Source organism: Ceratotherium simum, chromosome 3 (assembly GCF_057802395.1).
Source record: "Ceratotherium simum simum isolate JZ-2026a chromosome 3, ASM5780239v1, whole genome shotgun sequence".
NCBI lineage: Eukaryota > Metazoa > Chordata > Mammalia > Perissodactyla > Rhinocerotidae > Ceratotherium > Ceratotherium simum.
In genome coordinates, this window is record NC_141902.1 from 70,299,686 (window position 1) to 70,317,695 (window position 18,010).

The following is an 18,010-nucleotide window of genomic DNA, read 5'->3' on the forward strand; positions in this document are numbered from 1 at the left end:
GCATTGTTATGTGAAAGTGAATATCTGCCTCAGAGATTAAGAGATCCAGGCACTTACTGAACTTTACAGCTTAGAAATACAGGCTCACTCTTCCAGGGGACTGAGTCATGCAGAAGCTGTGATAAGGAAACTAATCTATTTCAGAACAGGGTCCTGAAGGAAACAGGATATTTGGGTGGGAATGTTCTGTATTCTTACCTATCTGGGCATCCTTCTATTTGATATATTAAAAATGTCCCCTGCTACACTCTTTTTGACCCTATTAATTTTAGAGAAGTCTATAACTCACTGGGTAGATATTCCTGCCTTAACATTGTCTCCAGGCTCAAGCCTACGCCTACTATGGTGGAACCCCAGCCCTGCCCCCGTTTCCCCAGACTACCTGTACCTCAGTTTTCTCTTCAGCAGCCCCCTGAGACTTGGTCTGCCTGTGAAGGGGAAAGGTGTAAGTAGCTAACACTCTGAAGTTTGTTGCTTTTTATGGGCCATAGATTCATATGCCTATAAGTCAGGTTGTGTGGTTTTCCTCCAAACTCCCCATCACCCTTAGAACAAAGCCTATGCTCTTTACCGTAGCCGCCTGCTTCTCTCTCCTGCCTGGTTGCCTTGCTCACCCTCCCATATACACATAGCCCTTGCCGTTTCCTCTGCTGGGATGCCCCTTCCTCAGAACTTCAGAGGTCTACTCACTGCGCTCAGGTAGCTGCTCAGATGTCAGCTCCCGGTGGAGGCCTGCCCATCCCTTCCCAGCTACTCTTTTTCTTCATAGCAGTTGTCACTGCCTGATGTTGGCGTTTGTCCCCACCTCCAAAATATAAGCTCCACGAGGGTGGAAACTTCATTCCATTATATCAACCAACATGAGGCAAGCTGGCACTTAACACTGTTCATTTGAGCTCAGGAAAAGAAAAAAACCAAAGCCATTTTTCTCTCATACCAGCTCAGTTTTAATTTTAAAGTGACAAATGTACAGGTGGAATAAATTTTAAGCAACACCCTCCACATTCCATTTACATGACAAGGAAGGAGCTGAATGTAATTTTGCCCCATCATCAACTAAACAGTAGTTCTCTAGCAGTAATTTATTAGGAAGTCACAGCACAGAAACAGAACACCCTGGAGTCGTGGTCCATTTGTGAATTGACTTTCACATAGGCTTAGTTGGAAGAATAGGTTTTATGTCGTCTATCCTGACCAATGGTCAAAGCGGGCACAGGTGGTCTCTTTCTGTGTCTACTTTGAGCAAATTATGCCCACCCACTGTCCAGCAATGTTCTGCTGGAGCCTGGTCCATCCAGCTGGCTCACCCTACCTGCCGTGGGTCTGATCTGCCCCTTTGACCCTCCACCCTCCTAGGGGCGGTCCCTGGTCTGAATCAAACTCAGGTACTGTATAACTAAGGGTGGATCCGACAGGTGGCCCCTGCTTTAACCCAGCAGCTCGGAAAGTAGCAGTTTTTCTTCATGACTGTCATGGAAGGAAAGGAGCAGTAATAGCTAAAGGTTGAGGTAACCCTAAGTTTAAATTGTAGTCTACCTGCCAAGAGTAAAATAATGTCTAATATCCCTCCAAACAAGCTATCATTTACAGTGGTAGTCCATACAGACTGCAGTCCATAGTGGAGCTCGGTCAGTGCAGTTCTCACCAAAACATTATGATGTGAGCAGGAAGCCCTTTGTAATATGGCTGTGCAACAAGAGGAATGATCCTTTGGAAGGGAGTTGAATCTGGGAGAATGAGGTGGAAAACGCTGAGAAGTTCCATGCCTTTCCAGACCCTCAAGTTATCCAGGATCACTGGTCAGGTGGGAAGCTGGCTGTGCCATGGGGCCAAACCACCAGCATTCTCCCATGGCTTCTGTTGCTGTACTGAGGCTGCTGGGGACATGGTTTAGTTTTCTTTACAAGTAAGCACTTTGGTGGGAGAGCACTGCAAAGGTTGTCACAGAAAATCATTAAAACCACAAAGCACAAGGTACAGGGGTCACAGGCAAATTTATATCGGCATTTCATTGAAAACACTGGTTTGTCATCACCACAAGGCTTGGAAGGTTCAGGAAGCTTCCAAAAGAGGTGATCAGACACACTCACACCCCATTCCAACCACTCAAGGGCACAGAACAGTGAACCAGGCACTAGAGCCAAGTCCAATCCACAGATGTGCTTTTATTCTTGAGGAGGATCATCTAGAATCTAGATTCAGAAGGGTCACATTAGCAGCCCTGAGACCATGCCCTCAGTAACTCTGCCACAGGAGGGACGGAGGGGAGAGAAACCACAGAGCTAGAGATGGGCCAGGATGCCCACTTGGTGCCTGGAGGTTTGCTAGGGGGCTAAGAGCTGCTATCTGGGCGTGCTTTATTGGTGGACTGAATTATGGCAAAGCCACTAGAAGCACAAAGTGTCAGTGCAGTCACTGGCATCTCAAAGGTATCCCAAAAATGTAAATAAAAAGATTTCATATGCAGACTAGAGGTGATTTACACTTAAAACATTTAAATATAAATTAAGCTTAACTTAAATTACAACCAAAAGAAAAACAAAAGGAAAACCAAAAAGATACTCAGCAATTGAGAATGCTGAACACATACACAGGACACCCCAAACACGAGGCCATTAAAGCGATGCCATTTTCATTGTGCCAACTTTACATTCATCATGTGCTAGTCCGGCCGGGCCATGCTGCTGGTGGCACGTCACGCCGTCTGGCACTGCACTCCGCCCCGGGGCCCGTCGTCGTCCTCCTCATAGGCCTCCCTGTGCTGGCGCCAGTTCTGCTCGTTGGGATTAAACTCCTTCAGCTCCACCTGATCCATGTCATCTGTAATCCTCACTTTCTGTCGAGGAGGGAGTAGAGCTTCCAGCTGAGGAAGCTTGTCTTGAGAAAGCCAGTGTTTTTCAGGAAAGATTACCTGCAAAAGGTGAGGTGGGAAAAAATGGTGGTTGTTTTTTCCCTTCCCAATTAAGGCACTTAATATGTCTCATGAGAATAAAACACGTGAACTTACTAAAAACTGTATGATCAGAATCCCTTTCTCCAGAGGTGCCTTGTAGATAGGCATTCCTTCATTACGCACACATTTCAGGTCCCCGTGCTTTATCACATCACCTGCCGCAGAAAAGGCTTAGTTATGAAACACGAAGGTGGAGGGCAGCCTGGAGAGGTCAGTCTCCCTTTTGGGAGAGCGTAGGGGCAGGCCCTGGCGCCAGCATGGCAGCAGGCAAAGGAAGGGAGAATGTTGCATCTGACTGGAAGCTGGCCTCAGCCAGAATGATCCTCATCAGAGGTCCTGTCTGGGTGAAGGGCATGAGGGTGAGGGGTCGGGGCGTGGAACTCTGGCCCACGCTCTGGGCTCCAGCACTGTGTCAAGGAGACAGCATGCTGGAGCCTCCATCATAAGGTAGGATGGTTTAAAAAAAGTGAAGCAATCAGACCACTCAAGTCTGGGTAAATAGGGCTAATACCTATCAGCCTGCCTCTTCACGTCATGACACATATCCCTACCATGAGTGGGAGGAGAACCTGCTCACAGATTCAAGCAGAACTCAGAGCAGGAAAGGGCCTCAGAGTCGTCCAACCAGCCCCTACCCGGCCTGAGAGCCTCCTGCGGCTGCTGGCGGTCTCCTTCATAGCTGAGAGGCGCTCACTTCCTCCTGGCGGCTGGGCTGGGGTCACCCTACCTTGTGCTCACTGGGTCTTACACCTACACTTTTTCAAAAGGCATCATGGGAGTTTAGACCCCCCCAGAGCACTAACGTTCTCCCCCAAGTCTAAAAGTGTTATTTCCCCCCAAACATGAAAAGAAAAGGGACTAAAGAGTCTCTGAAAAAGTATGCTCTTCAGCTCAGTAATGAAAATGCACAAAGAAGGAAAGAAATGTTCAGAAAAAATAAGAGAAGGGAGGGGAAGCTAAACACTCATTTACTCAGCAGCCCACTCTCCTAGGTGAAATCTCTAACAGTATCTCATGGGAGTTTCAAAAATAAAGCATGCCGAGGACTCTATCCTTGGGGGTCACTCTGTGCAGGGCTGTGACTCAGATGTGGCCTCAGAGCTACTGACTGCAGGACAGGGCACTTAGCTAAATGGCCCGAGGCTGCTGGGCTTTTAGTTTTTCTGTTTCTCTGGTCCTATCAGGTGTCACTTCTGGTTGCTCTCAAGCACAACTCCTCACGTTTCTGCTTCTCAACCGGGGGCTTGGGGGCTGGGAAACCGTGAGACCAAGCATGGAAAACCACATGTAAGAGAAGGACAGGACAATGAGTCAGGCTCTTCCAGGAGATAAGTATCTGTCCTCAGTCAGGGCATCACACCCTTAGGCAGCTCTTAGGGCACTTTTTTCATTAATCTCCTAATTCTCAGCAAGGCTCAAGACAGCCTAAGGGCCTCTGGTGAGGAAAGCATTTCAAAAGCAGAAGAGAGGAGGGAGAAGAGAGAAGAGGAAATGAAGGAATGCGAAATAAGCCAAAACAAGAAAAGAAGGGGTGAAGGAAAAGGAGAGGACACAGAAAAGGATAAAGGAGCAAAAAGAACAAACACAGAAGAGAAATTTCCAGCAGAAGGTTTTCTGGACACCCCGCCCTTCCTTAGAGCTAAGCAAGGAAATGGGCTTCCCGGGCTTTACCACTTCCTTGCCCCTGGCTCACTTCCTCTCTTCTGTCCTTGGCTCCCTGGTTCCCTGTGGCTGGGATGAGTGCGAGGCAGCAAGGAGTGCTGGGCTCCAATCCCACAGCGGGGGCCCGGCTCCAGGGAGCTCTGCCACACTGACCAGGGCCAGCCCCCTCTAGGCCAAGGACGAGCTTTCCCAAAGAAGTTACACACAGATGCTGCCGGCTCCTGCTCCCAGAAGGGCTGGAATCAGGGCTGAGACAATGTCAGGGGCCTTGAACATGACTCCAGGGGGTGCTGGGCACACACCTACTCACAACAGGTGGCCAAGGGCTTGTGTGAACTGTGAACCTCACAGTTCACAGTTAGAGGTGTGAACCTCAAACTTTCCTACTCTAGACAGGGGAAGAAATGGGTACCTTGGGAGGTCTATGGAATGGAACCTAAAGGAAGGTGTTGTATTTAAAGTTTTCTTGCCAATTCTGCATTATACTACAGTGCTTTCCCCAATCCTTAAGTATATGTATATAAACACACATACAGAGCACAAATGAAAAAAAATCAAATTGGGTTAAATGTTAACAATAGGCAAATCATACATGGGTGATCCTTGGACTATTTTTATTTTTACAACTTTTTGTTTGTTTCCAAATAAAAAGTAAAAAAAAAAACTGATCAAGGCTTGGATATATAATTCCATTTCATATTATGTTCAGAAAAGAAGGCAACAGAAAGAGCCAAAGAAAAAAGTGGCAGAGGAAGAGAACAAGGCCAGAAAGGGGAAAAGAAATGGGCAGAGGCAGGAAAGGTCTGGAAGGTGGTCAGGCAGGTGAGGTGTCCACTGCTCATGCCACTGGACTTCAGTCTTATCACCAGCTACCACTGCCCTTGGACAGGCTTATTGGCTAGTTACCTCCATTGCAGCCCCGAACCGCCCTTCTAGCCTTAAACCTCACATGCCCATAGGAAGTTACTCCCTGACCCCGTGGCCAGGGGGCACCAGAGCAGCACTGCTCACGGCCAGTGATGGGGTCGAGGGCGCCTGGGTGGCCTGGGTGGCTTAGCCACCACCACGCTGTCCAGACATTCTTTGACCTGAACAATTGACCTTAGGTGCTATTCAGAGGCAGCTTCAATTCAAGGTCCCTAGCCTGGCCTTGCTCCCTTTTCCAATCTGCCTGCCCTCCCCCTCAGCCCCTTCTAGGCAGGTGCTCTGGTGCCCATATGGCCTCTCACTGCCATGAACACTAGCCTTCCCGGAGCTGGGAGCCCGGAATCCATACACTGCTGGCAGGCTGAGGCTCAGGCCCTTGGGAACCCTTTTGGTCCAGGGGCAGCTCTGTCCAGCTCCTGTGGGTGTGCAGACAGGTACTTCTCTGGAAGCTTCCAAGGATAAGCTGATAGGCAGTGTCTTTTTTCAAGGAAAATTCTGTCTTAGAATGTCTCACGAGTAATCGACAGCACAGGAACATGTGGATGAATCAGCACAGATCACCAGGTGATAGAAAAACACCTCCTATTATCAGCTGTGTTATCTTATTAAACAAAAACAAAAATTTAAGTTTAATTGGCAAGTTCCGGTTAGAATTTTAGACCCTCAAGATTCCTATTTGAGGCTTTTCCCCTGACTCTGAATTTTTTTTCTAGGAGAATATAAAAGAAATTCATAAAATTCTTAGGAGTCAGTGGTGATGACTTTAAATTTAGAGGAAATTATGTCACACTAGCTTGTGTGACAGAAGTCAACCTGACACGTAAAACCAGGCTAAGCGGCCAGTAGTATTATGCCAAACATACAGAACAGTTACAATGAAACACATTGGAAATATTACCTGATTTGGATGTAATAATAAGGATTCGATCATCCAGTGTTTTTATCGTCTTCTTGAAGCCACAAAGGGCTTCAGAAAGCTGAATTTTCATTTTCATGATCAAGTCATGGCCTCGTCTCTGAAAGACACTATGATCCTTCTGATCAAGCACAATGATGACATCACCAGGCTCCAGCTCAGGCTCCTGATCTCCTTCTCCATGAAACAGTATCTTTTGCCCATCTTTCATACCTATGAAACATCATCCCTTTCTGATTAGCTATTTCTCTTAAAAACCATACTTTTGACAAAGCTTTTGAAGACAGCACACAGAGTTCTTTGGGGGTTCTTTACCCATCAAACCTCCCAACCTCGTGCAGGCATGGGGAGGAGAGTGGTGGCTGGGATTATCACTGAGAAAGAGGCCACGTTTCCCTCAGCGTAACGCGGGTCCTCAGCACAGCATGCAGCAGGGCAAGCGGGAAACGAGGCCGACACATCACAGGTTCATGGCACGCTCCCCACCCGCCCAGGGCCTGTGATGCCACAACTGACCTCACACTGCCAGTGCGAGGTCACTACCCACTGCCCATTGCACACACAGTGCACGGTTCTGGGGGCTTTCTGATCATCAGTGTGTGCACACAGGCACAGCATAAGGCCTGTTTACACAAGAAGTCCTGTAACAACAGCTGTGGTGGTTGGGGGTTCATTCTGTACTTTGGTTTCATCTCTCAGGCAGGATATATTCACCAGATTAGGAAGCCACAGAATAATCAGGGAATACTTGGAAAACAGCTAAGACTGGAAAAGGCCTTAAAATGATGGTGCCAGGCAAGATGAATAGTGGGGGAAGGCACTGTATTTGGGAGAATCTGATGCAACAGAGGGGAAACGTGTGGAGAAAATGAACGTACAGCTACAAAGACTTAAACAAGCTCTTATGGCCAATGAGCAATAAAAACTATTGGAAAGAATTCTCCAAATGATTCTAAAGGAATGATCTGAGAATGGCAGGAGAGGGCAGTTAACCAAAATTAAGGTCAAGTGACTTTCAGAACATTAGAAAACCTTAAAAAGAGGTTATTTTTGATCTCCAGGAAGCAGGCCTCAGCAAGAAAACCTGGGCAGGTGACACGGGATGGAAATAAAGCCAGGGAGGGTCAAGAGAAGATGACTTGGAAATAGGAATTTACGGCACATTCTAATAACACTTAAATACCTGCTGTCATATATCTCATTTCCCTGATACCTAACCCATGTGCCCCATGATTAGCACCCAAGAAGCATTTCCAGCCGAGTGGAGCACTATTTCCACGCAGCCTCACCTTTTTCCACGTGTACCTCGATAATCTTCTTCTCTCGGATCACCTTGGCACCATTGCAGCTTTCGCAGCGGTCCTTGGGGTTGATGCGCTCGCCCTGGCCCTTGCACTCGATGCACATGGTTTGGATCTGCTGCACCATGCCCGGCCCGATCTGCTGGATGTGAATCTGCATCCCTCGCCCCTTGCACAATGGGCACTTCTCCACAGATCCCTTCTTCCCACCGACGCCTGTGAGGAGGGGGATAGGAGTGACAGCTGTGCTCTTCCCTTAGGAGCACCCCTACTGGGTACCACAGCAGATGGGTAATGAGCCATTAAATGGGACACTGGGGGTTGAATTCTGACTATTTACAATCATGAAAAGCAATGTGGAAGAACCTGGATGACTTTAGCCAAGCAGATAATATCCAGATGTTAGCATGTGATCTCAAACATTTGTGTTTTGCCAAATTCATTACTTGAGCTTCATCAACTGTGTTTTCTTCCACCCCAGGGTGGAAAAACACCCATGCTTACAGGTGACTGAGTAGGCTATGGAGAACTGGAGAACACAGCCCTGTCCACAGGGGTGGCTACCCAGCTCAGCCAATTCCTTATGTGACAATGTGGTCTGGGGTCACCAGATCTGACTTTTCTCGAAAAATCAGATTTAATAAAATTACATTAATTATATTTACATTTAAGTCAAGCGTCAGTAAACTATGGCCAGCTGCCTGGTTTTGTAAAGAAAGCTTTACTGGAACATAGGCACGTCCACTCATTTATGCATTGTCTGTGGCTGCTTTTGCATTAAGAGTTATATGGTTACAACAGAGACCATATGGCCCACAAAGCCTAAGTTATTTACTATCTGGCCCTTTCCAGAAAAAGTTTGCTGACCCCTAGGTTGGGTGAACAGTCTTGATTTTTAAATTTTTAAAATAACTGTCAACATATTAAATAAATGTGCAGTCCAAATAAAAAATGTACATGTCCAAATAAAACAGATTTGGCCCTCAGGCCACCTATCTGCAATCTCTGTTTGACTCTCACATTTGAAAAAACAAATTATTTTTCTCTGAAATGTAAAACAATCAGAATTGTTTCCAGGTCTAGGGGATCAGAACTATGAGATTCATTCAAAAATTAATTTTTACCTTCACATTTCTCACAAATTACATTTTTCTGGAGGGCCAATTTCTTTGTGACTCCATTATATAAATCTTCAAGAGTTACAGACAACTGATGTACAACATTCTTGCCTTACCAAGGGGAAAAAAACACAATTAGTAATGCTGTATTACATACAACACTGCATTAAATACCACCCACGTGACACGTAGTGTTATGACGTCTCCAGAGACTCAAAGCCGTGCCTGTGTCATTCAGTCCCCTCCCTGCAGGAAGCAACGCTTCTATTCCACCTGGCCCATCCTTCTGGCCCTCTGCCAAGGATGAGAACTAACACCATCCCTAGCTATGAGCTAATTATTCAATCATTTATGGAGGTCAACAAAAAGCCTTTCCACCTTTATTTTCTAAGAACAAATCTGAGGAGACAGAGAGCTCTGAGAAAACCTAAGGTGATGTTAACCAACGAAACTGGTTAACTAGGTTCTCCCTATGAGAGGAGCCTTTTCCTCACAGGTGAACGCACGACAACGTCTCTGGACCTGTAATTGAAACTCTTCCTTGAGCACAAAGCTCTCTGCTTTCTCAGCCCTTCTGTAATTTGTGGCCAAGTGGGAACTCTTTCATCTGCTGAAATCTTGTCTGTGCATTCAGGACGGTGGGCCTCTCGTCTTCAGGGTGGGAGTCTGTCTGCCTTGGTGCTATGCCAGCCTTCAGGACCCACAGCCTCAGGTCCCTCACTGCTGCCCGCAGGGCTCTGGCAGTCACTGAGACAAACTGTTCTTGTTTATTGGCTGTCAACTCTGAGAGACAACTTAATTAAAGGCGTGAAGTTGTTCATCTCAAGACAGTGAGAGAGCTGGGCAAGAGCATACCCAAGGTTTTTATAACATCCACATTGTCAATTATGCGAGCAGGCAACATACCCAGACAACAGGGCAAGGATTTTTCCCTAATAAACACTTTGTGATTTTCAGCACACTGTGTTCACAGAATTGACAGCCAGGCTTTTTGAAGCTCAAAGTCAATTATAATGTGAGAACAATAACAGCCTTATTTATCCAGGGGCCTCCCGCTGACCCAAACTGCCCTTCTTAAACTCCAATGCAGAGCTTATTTCTTCTGATTTTATCCAGGACTGTAGTAAGCTTAGCTATCTATCTGGTTTCAAGGTCCAAAGCAGATTATCAACAGTAAACTGGACAGGAGGAAGGGGGCTATTAGAGACCACTGATGACAGTCAGAGGTGGCAGCTCATAGCCTGGCAGGAAGTAAGAGGTAGGAAAATTAGGAGGAGCACACCTCAGAACTCAACCAGCGGCCTGGGGCATTCAGCAAGGGCTAAGTCCCTCACTCCCCTCCTGGGGATGAAGGTGCTCAGCACAATACATTCTGAAGAGAGGCAGGTAGGTTCTTTTACAAAGACGTCCAAACATGAAGGGGTAAACTTTGTTACCTAGAAAATCTCCAAGCAAGCTGAGAAAATGAGGCCACACTGCACATGGCAGAGAGCCAGCCAGAAATAGAGCCCGTGGGCGCTGGCCCAGGTCAGGAGGCACGGGAAAGAGGGCAGGCAGAAGGGGAGAAAAGCTCTCTTGGCAGAGGCATCACCAACAACCACAGGAGGTCCATCTATGTCCCTCAGGACATTCAAGGGCCTGAGCCCAACAGAGAAAAAGAGAGCAAGATGAACTTGACCTTCCTCCATTCTACTCATCACCATTTGCCCCTTTCTATGTGGTGTTTGGAGGGTGTCAGGTAATTGCTAAATGTGCTAAGAGATTCCAGGTAGCCTAGATACTAGACAAGTGATGAACTATTTAAAGCCAATGATCCCAAAACATGACAACTGTATCCTTTTAAGGCACGATCCATCCCGATTCCAATAACACGTACCATTTGGAGACTACAAAACTTGCTTACGTGTCTTTACAAGCATTTACCTCTTCTCTCTCTAGCCATCCGTCCTCCGCCACCAAAGAACATGTCGAAGATGTCCATGGGTGAAGAGAAGCTGGGGCTGCCTGAGCCGCCTTCCTTAATTGCCTGTTCACCTCCCTGGTCATAAATGTCCCTTTTCTTTGGATCTGAAAGTACTTCATATGCCTGAGATATGAGCTTAAACTTTAAAAAAGAAAAAAAGAGAGAGATTTAAAAGAGAGAGAGAAGGTTTGAGTTCTTTTATTAAGCAAACCCACCATATGAACGTTACACAATAACAGAGGTATTCCACCCAACCCCCCAACTAGCTGCTCTAGACATTACCTGCAACCTGATTTTCCATTTACTCCCCTCCTAAAGTGGGAACCAGAGGGCAAACATTATCAAGGCTGTGGCGGCAGGGAACGGCAGAGACGAAGGGAGAGAGAGCAGCAGGGAAGGGGCTTCTCCTACTCTGGCTGCCCGGGACAGGAAGAAGTCGAGCGGAGCCGGGATGCAGGCTACGACTCCACAACGGGATAGAGCCTGGCACTCGGGGTGCTACTCCTGGCTTTCCAGCTCAAGAGGACTGCTCTACTAGTTTACTGGCATGAACTTCCACTACAGACATCTTGTGAGCACCTGTCCGTGCACAGGTGGCAGACATGCTGCGCAAACCTGTACTCCTGATCTCCCCCCCAAAGTCTTGTCCCTCCCACGGTCTCCCCCACATCTCAGTAATCGGCAACACCAAAACCTCGCTTCTTCTCTCCCTCCCTTCTCGCATCAACAAATCCTTCATATGTAGGTCTCCAGGACCCCGAGACAGACACAGCACCCCAGGTGTCACACTCCTGCCAAAAATGTACCACTGGAATCCAATCTTAAGAAGCAGAAACCCCAAAGTGAGGGACATTCTGCAAAACTAAAATACAGGAAAACTAAATAAAATGTGTGATCCTGAAGTGGCTCTTGCACTAAGGAAAAAACGGCTACAAAGGACATTACTGGAACAACTGGAGCAATGTGAATTTTTTCTCAACATTAAAGTCTTTAAACGTGACAATTGTACTGTGGTTATGTACAAGGAAGTCATTCCTAGAAGAAACATGTTGAAGTATTTACGGCTGAAAGGTTATGATGTATGCAACTTACTCTTCAAAGCTTTAGAAAATAATAATAATAGAGATAAAGAAATGCGGCAACATATTTACAATTGGTGAAGCTGGTGAAGGAAATGCAAGTATTCAGTCTCCCACTCTCGTCTTTTCTGTAGGTATATGGAAGTTTTTAAAATAAAATCAGAACACTATAAAATATCCAAAATTCATCCGTTCTGATCATGACCACCACGTCTGCTCTGGCCGACGACACCATCTCTTGCCTTGATCACCCCAGTAACCTCCTCAACGGTCTCCTATCTCTGTCCTCATCCCGGCTTTCAGTCTGTTCGCCACAGAGCAGCCAGAATAAGCCTGTTAATCGTGCCAACCCTCTGCCCCAAACACTCCAAGGCGGCCCATTTCACTGGGTAGAAGCCAGCCCTTCCTCTCATCTACAAGCCCAACCTGATAACTCTGCCTCCATCTCCCGGCAACTCTGTGCCTGCTCTGCCGGCCTCCTCGCTGTTCCTTCACCACAGCGCTTACTGCTCAGAGTGTATCCCCCATTGCTACAGCAGCTCCATGAGGACGGAGAGTTTGGTCAGCTTTGTCCACTGCTGTATCCCTAGAATGGTGTCCAGCATGTGGAAGGCACTTGGAAAATATTTGTTAGATGAATGGCTCAATTCTGGGAATTCAGAAATAAATGAGATAGGGTCTTGGCCCTCCAGGGGTACAGTCTAATCTGAGAGACAGATGTATATAAACACATCCTAGAATGCAGCTGGCTCTATAAAATATATGGAAAAAGAAAGGGCCATGAAGATACAAATATGGAAGCTGACAGAGATACTAGGTTTCCTCTTATATTACAGATCCCTAATAGAGATCTAATAAGTAACTAATAATAAATAATAGCTAACAAATAACTGGGCAATTTTAAAAATTAAGTCTGAAAGAGGTATCAGAATCATACCCAAGGCAGTCACATCTTTTGATATGTTAATTATCACACCATTTCTGCAAAGAAGTAGATATCATTCACTACTACCCCTTTCCATAGCAAAAAAATTGAGGTGTAGGGATTACATGCCTGGTATGCAGGATCAGAAAACAACTAGGTCTTGCTGCCCCCAGAGAGTTTCTGGGCCTGTCTGTAGGCCAGGGACTAGGTAAATATGATTCATGAGAATGTCCACTAGAAACACTCACCAAGGGGGCTGACCCCGTGGCTTACAGCGCGCTCTGCTACTGGAGGCCTGGGCTCGGATCCCAGGCGCGCACTGACGCACCGCTTCTCCGGCCATGCGGAGGCCACGTCCCACATACAGCAACTAGAAGGATGTGCAACTATGACATGCAACTATCTACTGGGGCTTCGGGGAGAAAAAAGGAGGAGGATTGGCAATAGATGTTAGCTCAGAGCCGGTCTTCCTCAGCAAAAAGAGGAGGATTAGCACGGTTGTTAGCTCAGGGCTGATCTTCCTCACAAAAAAAAAAAAGAGAGAGAGAGAGAAACACTCACCAAATACCCTGGAAACTCACAAGACACTTGGACTTAACAGAATTAATGATTAATCTAAGAAGGAAAAGGAACGCCCTGTCACTTGGGGCATTCAGTCGGAGGCCAGATCTCACATGGGATGGGGGCTCCCACCACCACTAGTGGACCCACCGACCTCTGGGGTCCCAGCACTCCAGAGTCTAATGCAGCTTCCTGCCTGCACCCCCGTCGGAGATTAGTGCTCTGACCAGCTCACCTTTCAGACTGTGATAATTTGCCATGGGACCTTAATGAGATTACTATGTGGCTGGAAAAAATGTCTTTGGAGACTACGTAGCAACTTGGAAAAGTATTCGTGATTAAATATTAAGTGGTGAGAAAAAAAAAGTATGTACCAGAAAGACCACGTATGATCATCCGGGAAAAAGCCTGGAAGCAGCACAGTGGTAGCAGTTAGGGTCACGTGTACTTGGTGGGCTTTCCTCTGTATTCTGAAATTTCCGCACTGTTATGCTCGTTTTTGTGATTTTTTTAACTTGAAAATCTATTATTCAAACTAAAAGTTACAGTGAAATTGGCCAAAAGACCAAACTCATCTCAAAAGCCAGTTAGGGTAAAAGAATTGTCCCCATCACTGCCCCTGAAAGGGACTCGCTTACTGACCCGCCAGCCGGGTGTCTCACAGAAAACCAGCCGCAGTTGAGTACAGACTCCATACTGAGCACCTGACAACAGACACGGGCTGCCCACTGCTTAGCAACACAGGACAACAGGGCACAAAACAAAGAGCAACACCCCAACAGCCTCCTCAGTTGTCCCGGAGCAAGGAGGGAAACGACTGCCTTAATCTATTTTTGAAGAGACATTAATAATACAGTGACAAACTCAGGAAGAAAAAAAAAGATTCCACCTGTGACAGATAAGGTGGACAAGCACTACACATAGACTGGCACAAAAAAAGAAAAGGTCTACACAGTAGGACCAGAAAGGAGGTATCTGATGAATGAATGAATGAGTCCTCTCCAGGGAACTTTATAGCAGAGTTTCTATAAATTGAGGCCCCAGTCTCCTTATCCCCTTTGATTTCCAATCCAGATTTCCATTGCTCTCCCAATTCCCTCCGCTTCACCACAACAATTCCCCTCCCAAACTATGCTTTTTCAGGGCTCTCTCCTCCTCCCACATAGAATTCTTTAAACTGTATTTCTTCTCATGACATCTCCATTCATTCAGCCAGCCAAGAAACATTTTAGAACCTACACCGCACAGCTAGACACAAGGCCCATGAGTGGGCGGGGGGCCGTGGTCCCTGCCCTGCTTACTCTGCAGTGGGGAACACAGGTATCAAACAAGGAATCGCAATAAGGCAGGATGAGGACTGGGCCAGTGGTTCAGTCTACAGGTCAGAGGCAGCCTCCTGGAAGAAGTTTTAGCTGAGAACTAAATTAAAGGGTTTTATCCCCTTCATGGAAGGTGGGGAGGGGAAAGTATTCCTGGCAGTGGGAACATCACAGAAGCCCCCTTTCCCCAAATGAGAGGGACTTGCCAGACCTCACCACCAAGAGCCTCACTTTTGTGACACTAATCCAGTGCCTGGCTATAAATAAATACTAGTTTAAAACAAACCAGACAATCTGTTCAGACAGGTATTTACAGGGTGACACCTACAGAAATGTAGTAGAAGTCAAGTCCAATTTAAAAAAAGCTTCAGAACATCAAAAGCAGACTCACTCCAACTATATGCACACAGCTGTGAACTCACTCTTGGAGAGAGCTATGAGATTTGACCTGAGACCAGGGTCAGAAGGCTTTCCCACATGCCACCTTTAGCCAGCCTCCCAAAATGTGAAATGAGAAGCCTGGGTGTGCTCTCCTTAGAGGAGATTGTCAGACACAGCAACAGTGAATTTAGGGAGCACGTCTGTGAATCACCAACACCACGTAGAAAGCCAGCAACTTTAAAAGCTACAGTAAGCCACCTAAATATAGATGAGAAAGAAGACAAGCGAGTAACAGACAAATGGTCTTACAGGAAGGCATTTTAAACTTGTGACAGCCACAGTCGGCACATGTGGCTAAATATAAATATTCTATCACTGTTGCCACCCAGCCAACCTTCCCTAAACAGCTCTCTCCAGCTTCGAATAGCTAACCAGACAGGTATTTTGATATTAGCATCGTTTCCCCAGGTCTAAACGTCAGAGGGGTGATCTGTGACTTCAAAAGTGGCCTGGGTGTCACTGCTATCAGCTACTACAAAAGCCCCACCTCCCCCAAACCGGGACATCCAAAGTTTTATAAGAAAATGGCAAGTGAAAGGAGGAGCAGGAAGGCCAAGCTTTCCCAAGGATCAATGTCTGATCCTTCAAGTCACCTCTTCAGGTGGATAATGAGCCTCCTTGGGGATAAAAAGCGGGCTTGACTCTGTTCCTGTGAACAGGATGGAAAAGTTTAATTTAGGTCTCTATTATGAAGAGCATTTTTCAGCCTAATATTGGTACTTAGGACCAACTGTGGGTCATCTGTCACAGAAAACCTGGAATGTTTGTATAAAATGATGCGTCAGGTTAAAGATCCCCGTGTTCCTGTTTAATAAAGAAAATGTAATCATTCAATGTCTCACAACCTTGATCAGGCCGGAGATAGGCACACAGACCAAATCCAGTCACTCTTCCTCAAGAGGGACACCAGGTCTGTCCAAGGTACCAGCTCGGGTTAAAGAAACTCACCCCCAGGGTTTATGCATCAACAGTGCATACGAGCACAAAAATCATCCAATGCCGGTCGTTCCCAGCAAATACACAACTTCTGGTCGCGCGTGCCTCGGTGTCCCGGGTTGGGGGCTGCCTCTCCTACAGGAATGCCCTCAAACCCTACGAGCACCGGGCGCGTTCCAGCCGCAGCCCTCCCCGGCGTTCGGAGCACCCCGGAGGGGCCCATGAACACTTGTGGAGTGAACGGAGGAATGAATGAGCTGCGCGAGGGGGCCCAGTGCCTCGCGCCCCCGCACCAGCCGCGACCCTCCCACGGCGAGGCTGCGCTGGGCGAGGCGCCCTCCACCTGCCCGCGCCGCGACCCCTCGGCCCCGGGCCACCCCGGCCGGGCCCCGCGGCGGGGCGCGCGGCGCCTGGTGACCGCCTCACCAACAAACGCAGCTCGGGTTCCCCGCCGCGTCAGTAATTCACGGCCCCGCGCGCCCGGGCCGAATAATGGACGGCGGGCCCCGCGCCGCCCGGCCCCGGCCCGCACCTTCTCGCCCTCATCCGGGTTCTTGTCCGGGTGGTACTTGAGCGCCAGCTTGCGATAGGCCTTCTTGATCTCCTCCGGGGAGGCGCTGGGCTTCACCCCCAGGATGTCATAGTACTGGGTCTCCTTCACCATCTTGCCTCTGCGGGGCGGGCGGGCGAGGACGGTCAGCGCGCCCCGGACGTCCCCGCCCGGCCCCTGGCCCGCGCCCCCGCCGCCCGCGCGTCACGGTCACGGCCGCCGCCGCCGCCGGGCCCCCTCCCGCCCGCGCCGGGCCAACCTCCGCGCCGGCCGCCGCACTCGAGCCGCCGGCTCCTCCGCGGCGGGTTTTATTCGGCGCCGGCGGAAGGTTCCGCAAGGAGACAGTGACGCCACAAAGGCCCAGAACCTTCGCGGAGGCTCCGGCGGCGCCTGGGCTCGGCGGGCTGGGGCGCGGCGGCGGGTTCGCGACCCCGGACCCCGACGCGGGGCCCGGGGCGACCCCGCTGCTTCACCTGGTCTCCTCGGACGCCTGCTCCTCCGGCCGCCTGTCCGACTCCCTGGAACTCCAGCTCGGCCCGCCGCCCCGGGCCATGTTGGGGGGCTTGGAAGGCGGCTTCGGCGTGGAGGGCGCCCTCCGACGACCGTCCCGCCGTCCCGGGGCCGCCCCCTTGCCCTTCCGTGGGTCCGTGGGGCCAGCTGGCGCGAGGATCCGGTGGCCTGGAGGGCAGCGTCGACGGGAACCCTGGCCCGAGGGGTTGGACTGGGAGAGCAGCCTCCTGCGGTCCCCACCCGGCCTCTCCCTGGGGTGTGGCCGCCCTCTGTGTTGGGTCACGGCTGGGATGCGCCCTGAGGCGGATTATTGTGTTTTTGAGGGGTTTGGAGTGGGTAGGGGCCCTCTACCGTGGTGGGGCCTCGTTTCCCGGGGCCCTCCAGCTGCTGGCGTCCCTCGGGGCATCTTCAGGGCTGGGGTGAACCCTCCAGATACGTAACCGTGGTGCTTTGCTGGCCCCAGCTGTGGGCCACAATTGGGAACTCCTGAAGTCCCCCAAGGGTGGGCAGTGACCCCTCTTCTCCTAGAGGTGGGAAACCGCCCCCTCTCCTCCGCACATCATTACTGCACCAACCACCAAGGCTGGACCAGGCTCGTGAGCCTACTCTTGTGCACAGTGGGTGGGGGGAGTGGCTCTGGAGTGCACGTGGACCCTAACGGGGCTGGGACGCTGCCTGGGAGGGTATGATAACAGGTCCCCGACTTCCCTAGGCTGTACCCTGCTACCTGTAAATGCCCAGAAGCCATGATCACCACCCACCGCAGAAACGTGGGTGTGGAGAACAGCGCTATCAGAGAACTGCAGGCCCTCTGCTCTGGCCCGCCCTTGGCTTCTGCCGCTGGAACAG

At 49.1% G+C, this 18,010-nt stretch overlaps 1 protein-coding gene across 2 annotated transcripts; it reads right to left on the bottom strand.

Annotated features, from left to right (window-relative positions):
- Positions 1-387: 387 nt before the first annotated feature.
- On the bottom strand, positions 388-17,370 carry DNAJA4 (DnaJ heat shock protein family (Hsp40) member A4). 2 transcript variants are annotated; one of them, XM_004421870.3, is made up of 8 exons: positions 17,125-17,370; positions 16,634-16,772; positions 10,801-10,981; positions 8,884-8,988; positions 7,748-7,975; positions 6,441-6,671; positions 3,008-3,108; positions 388-2,911 (listed from the first exon to the last, which is right to left on the bottom strand). In XM_004421870.3, exons 1-8 carry the CDS (start codon positions 17,202-17,204, stop codon positions 2,696-2,698), a joined length of 1,281 nt encoding a protein of 426 aa, XP_004421927.1. In that variant the 5' UTR covers positions 17,205-17,370; the 3' UTR covers positions 388-2,695. The 2 variants fall into 2 exon arrangements, with proteins under 2 accessions (XP_004421927.1, XP_087284895.1); XM_087428769.1 differs by lacking the exons at positions 16,634-16,772; positions 17,125-17,370 and adding an exon at positions 16,114-16,371 and having other exon boundaries at positions 389-2,911.
- Positions 17,371-18,010: the final 640 nt, after the last annotated feature.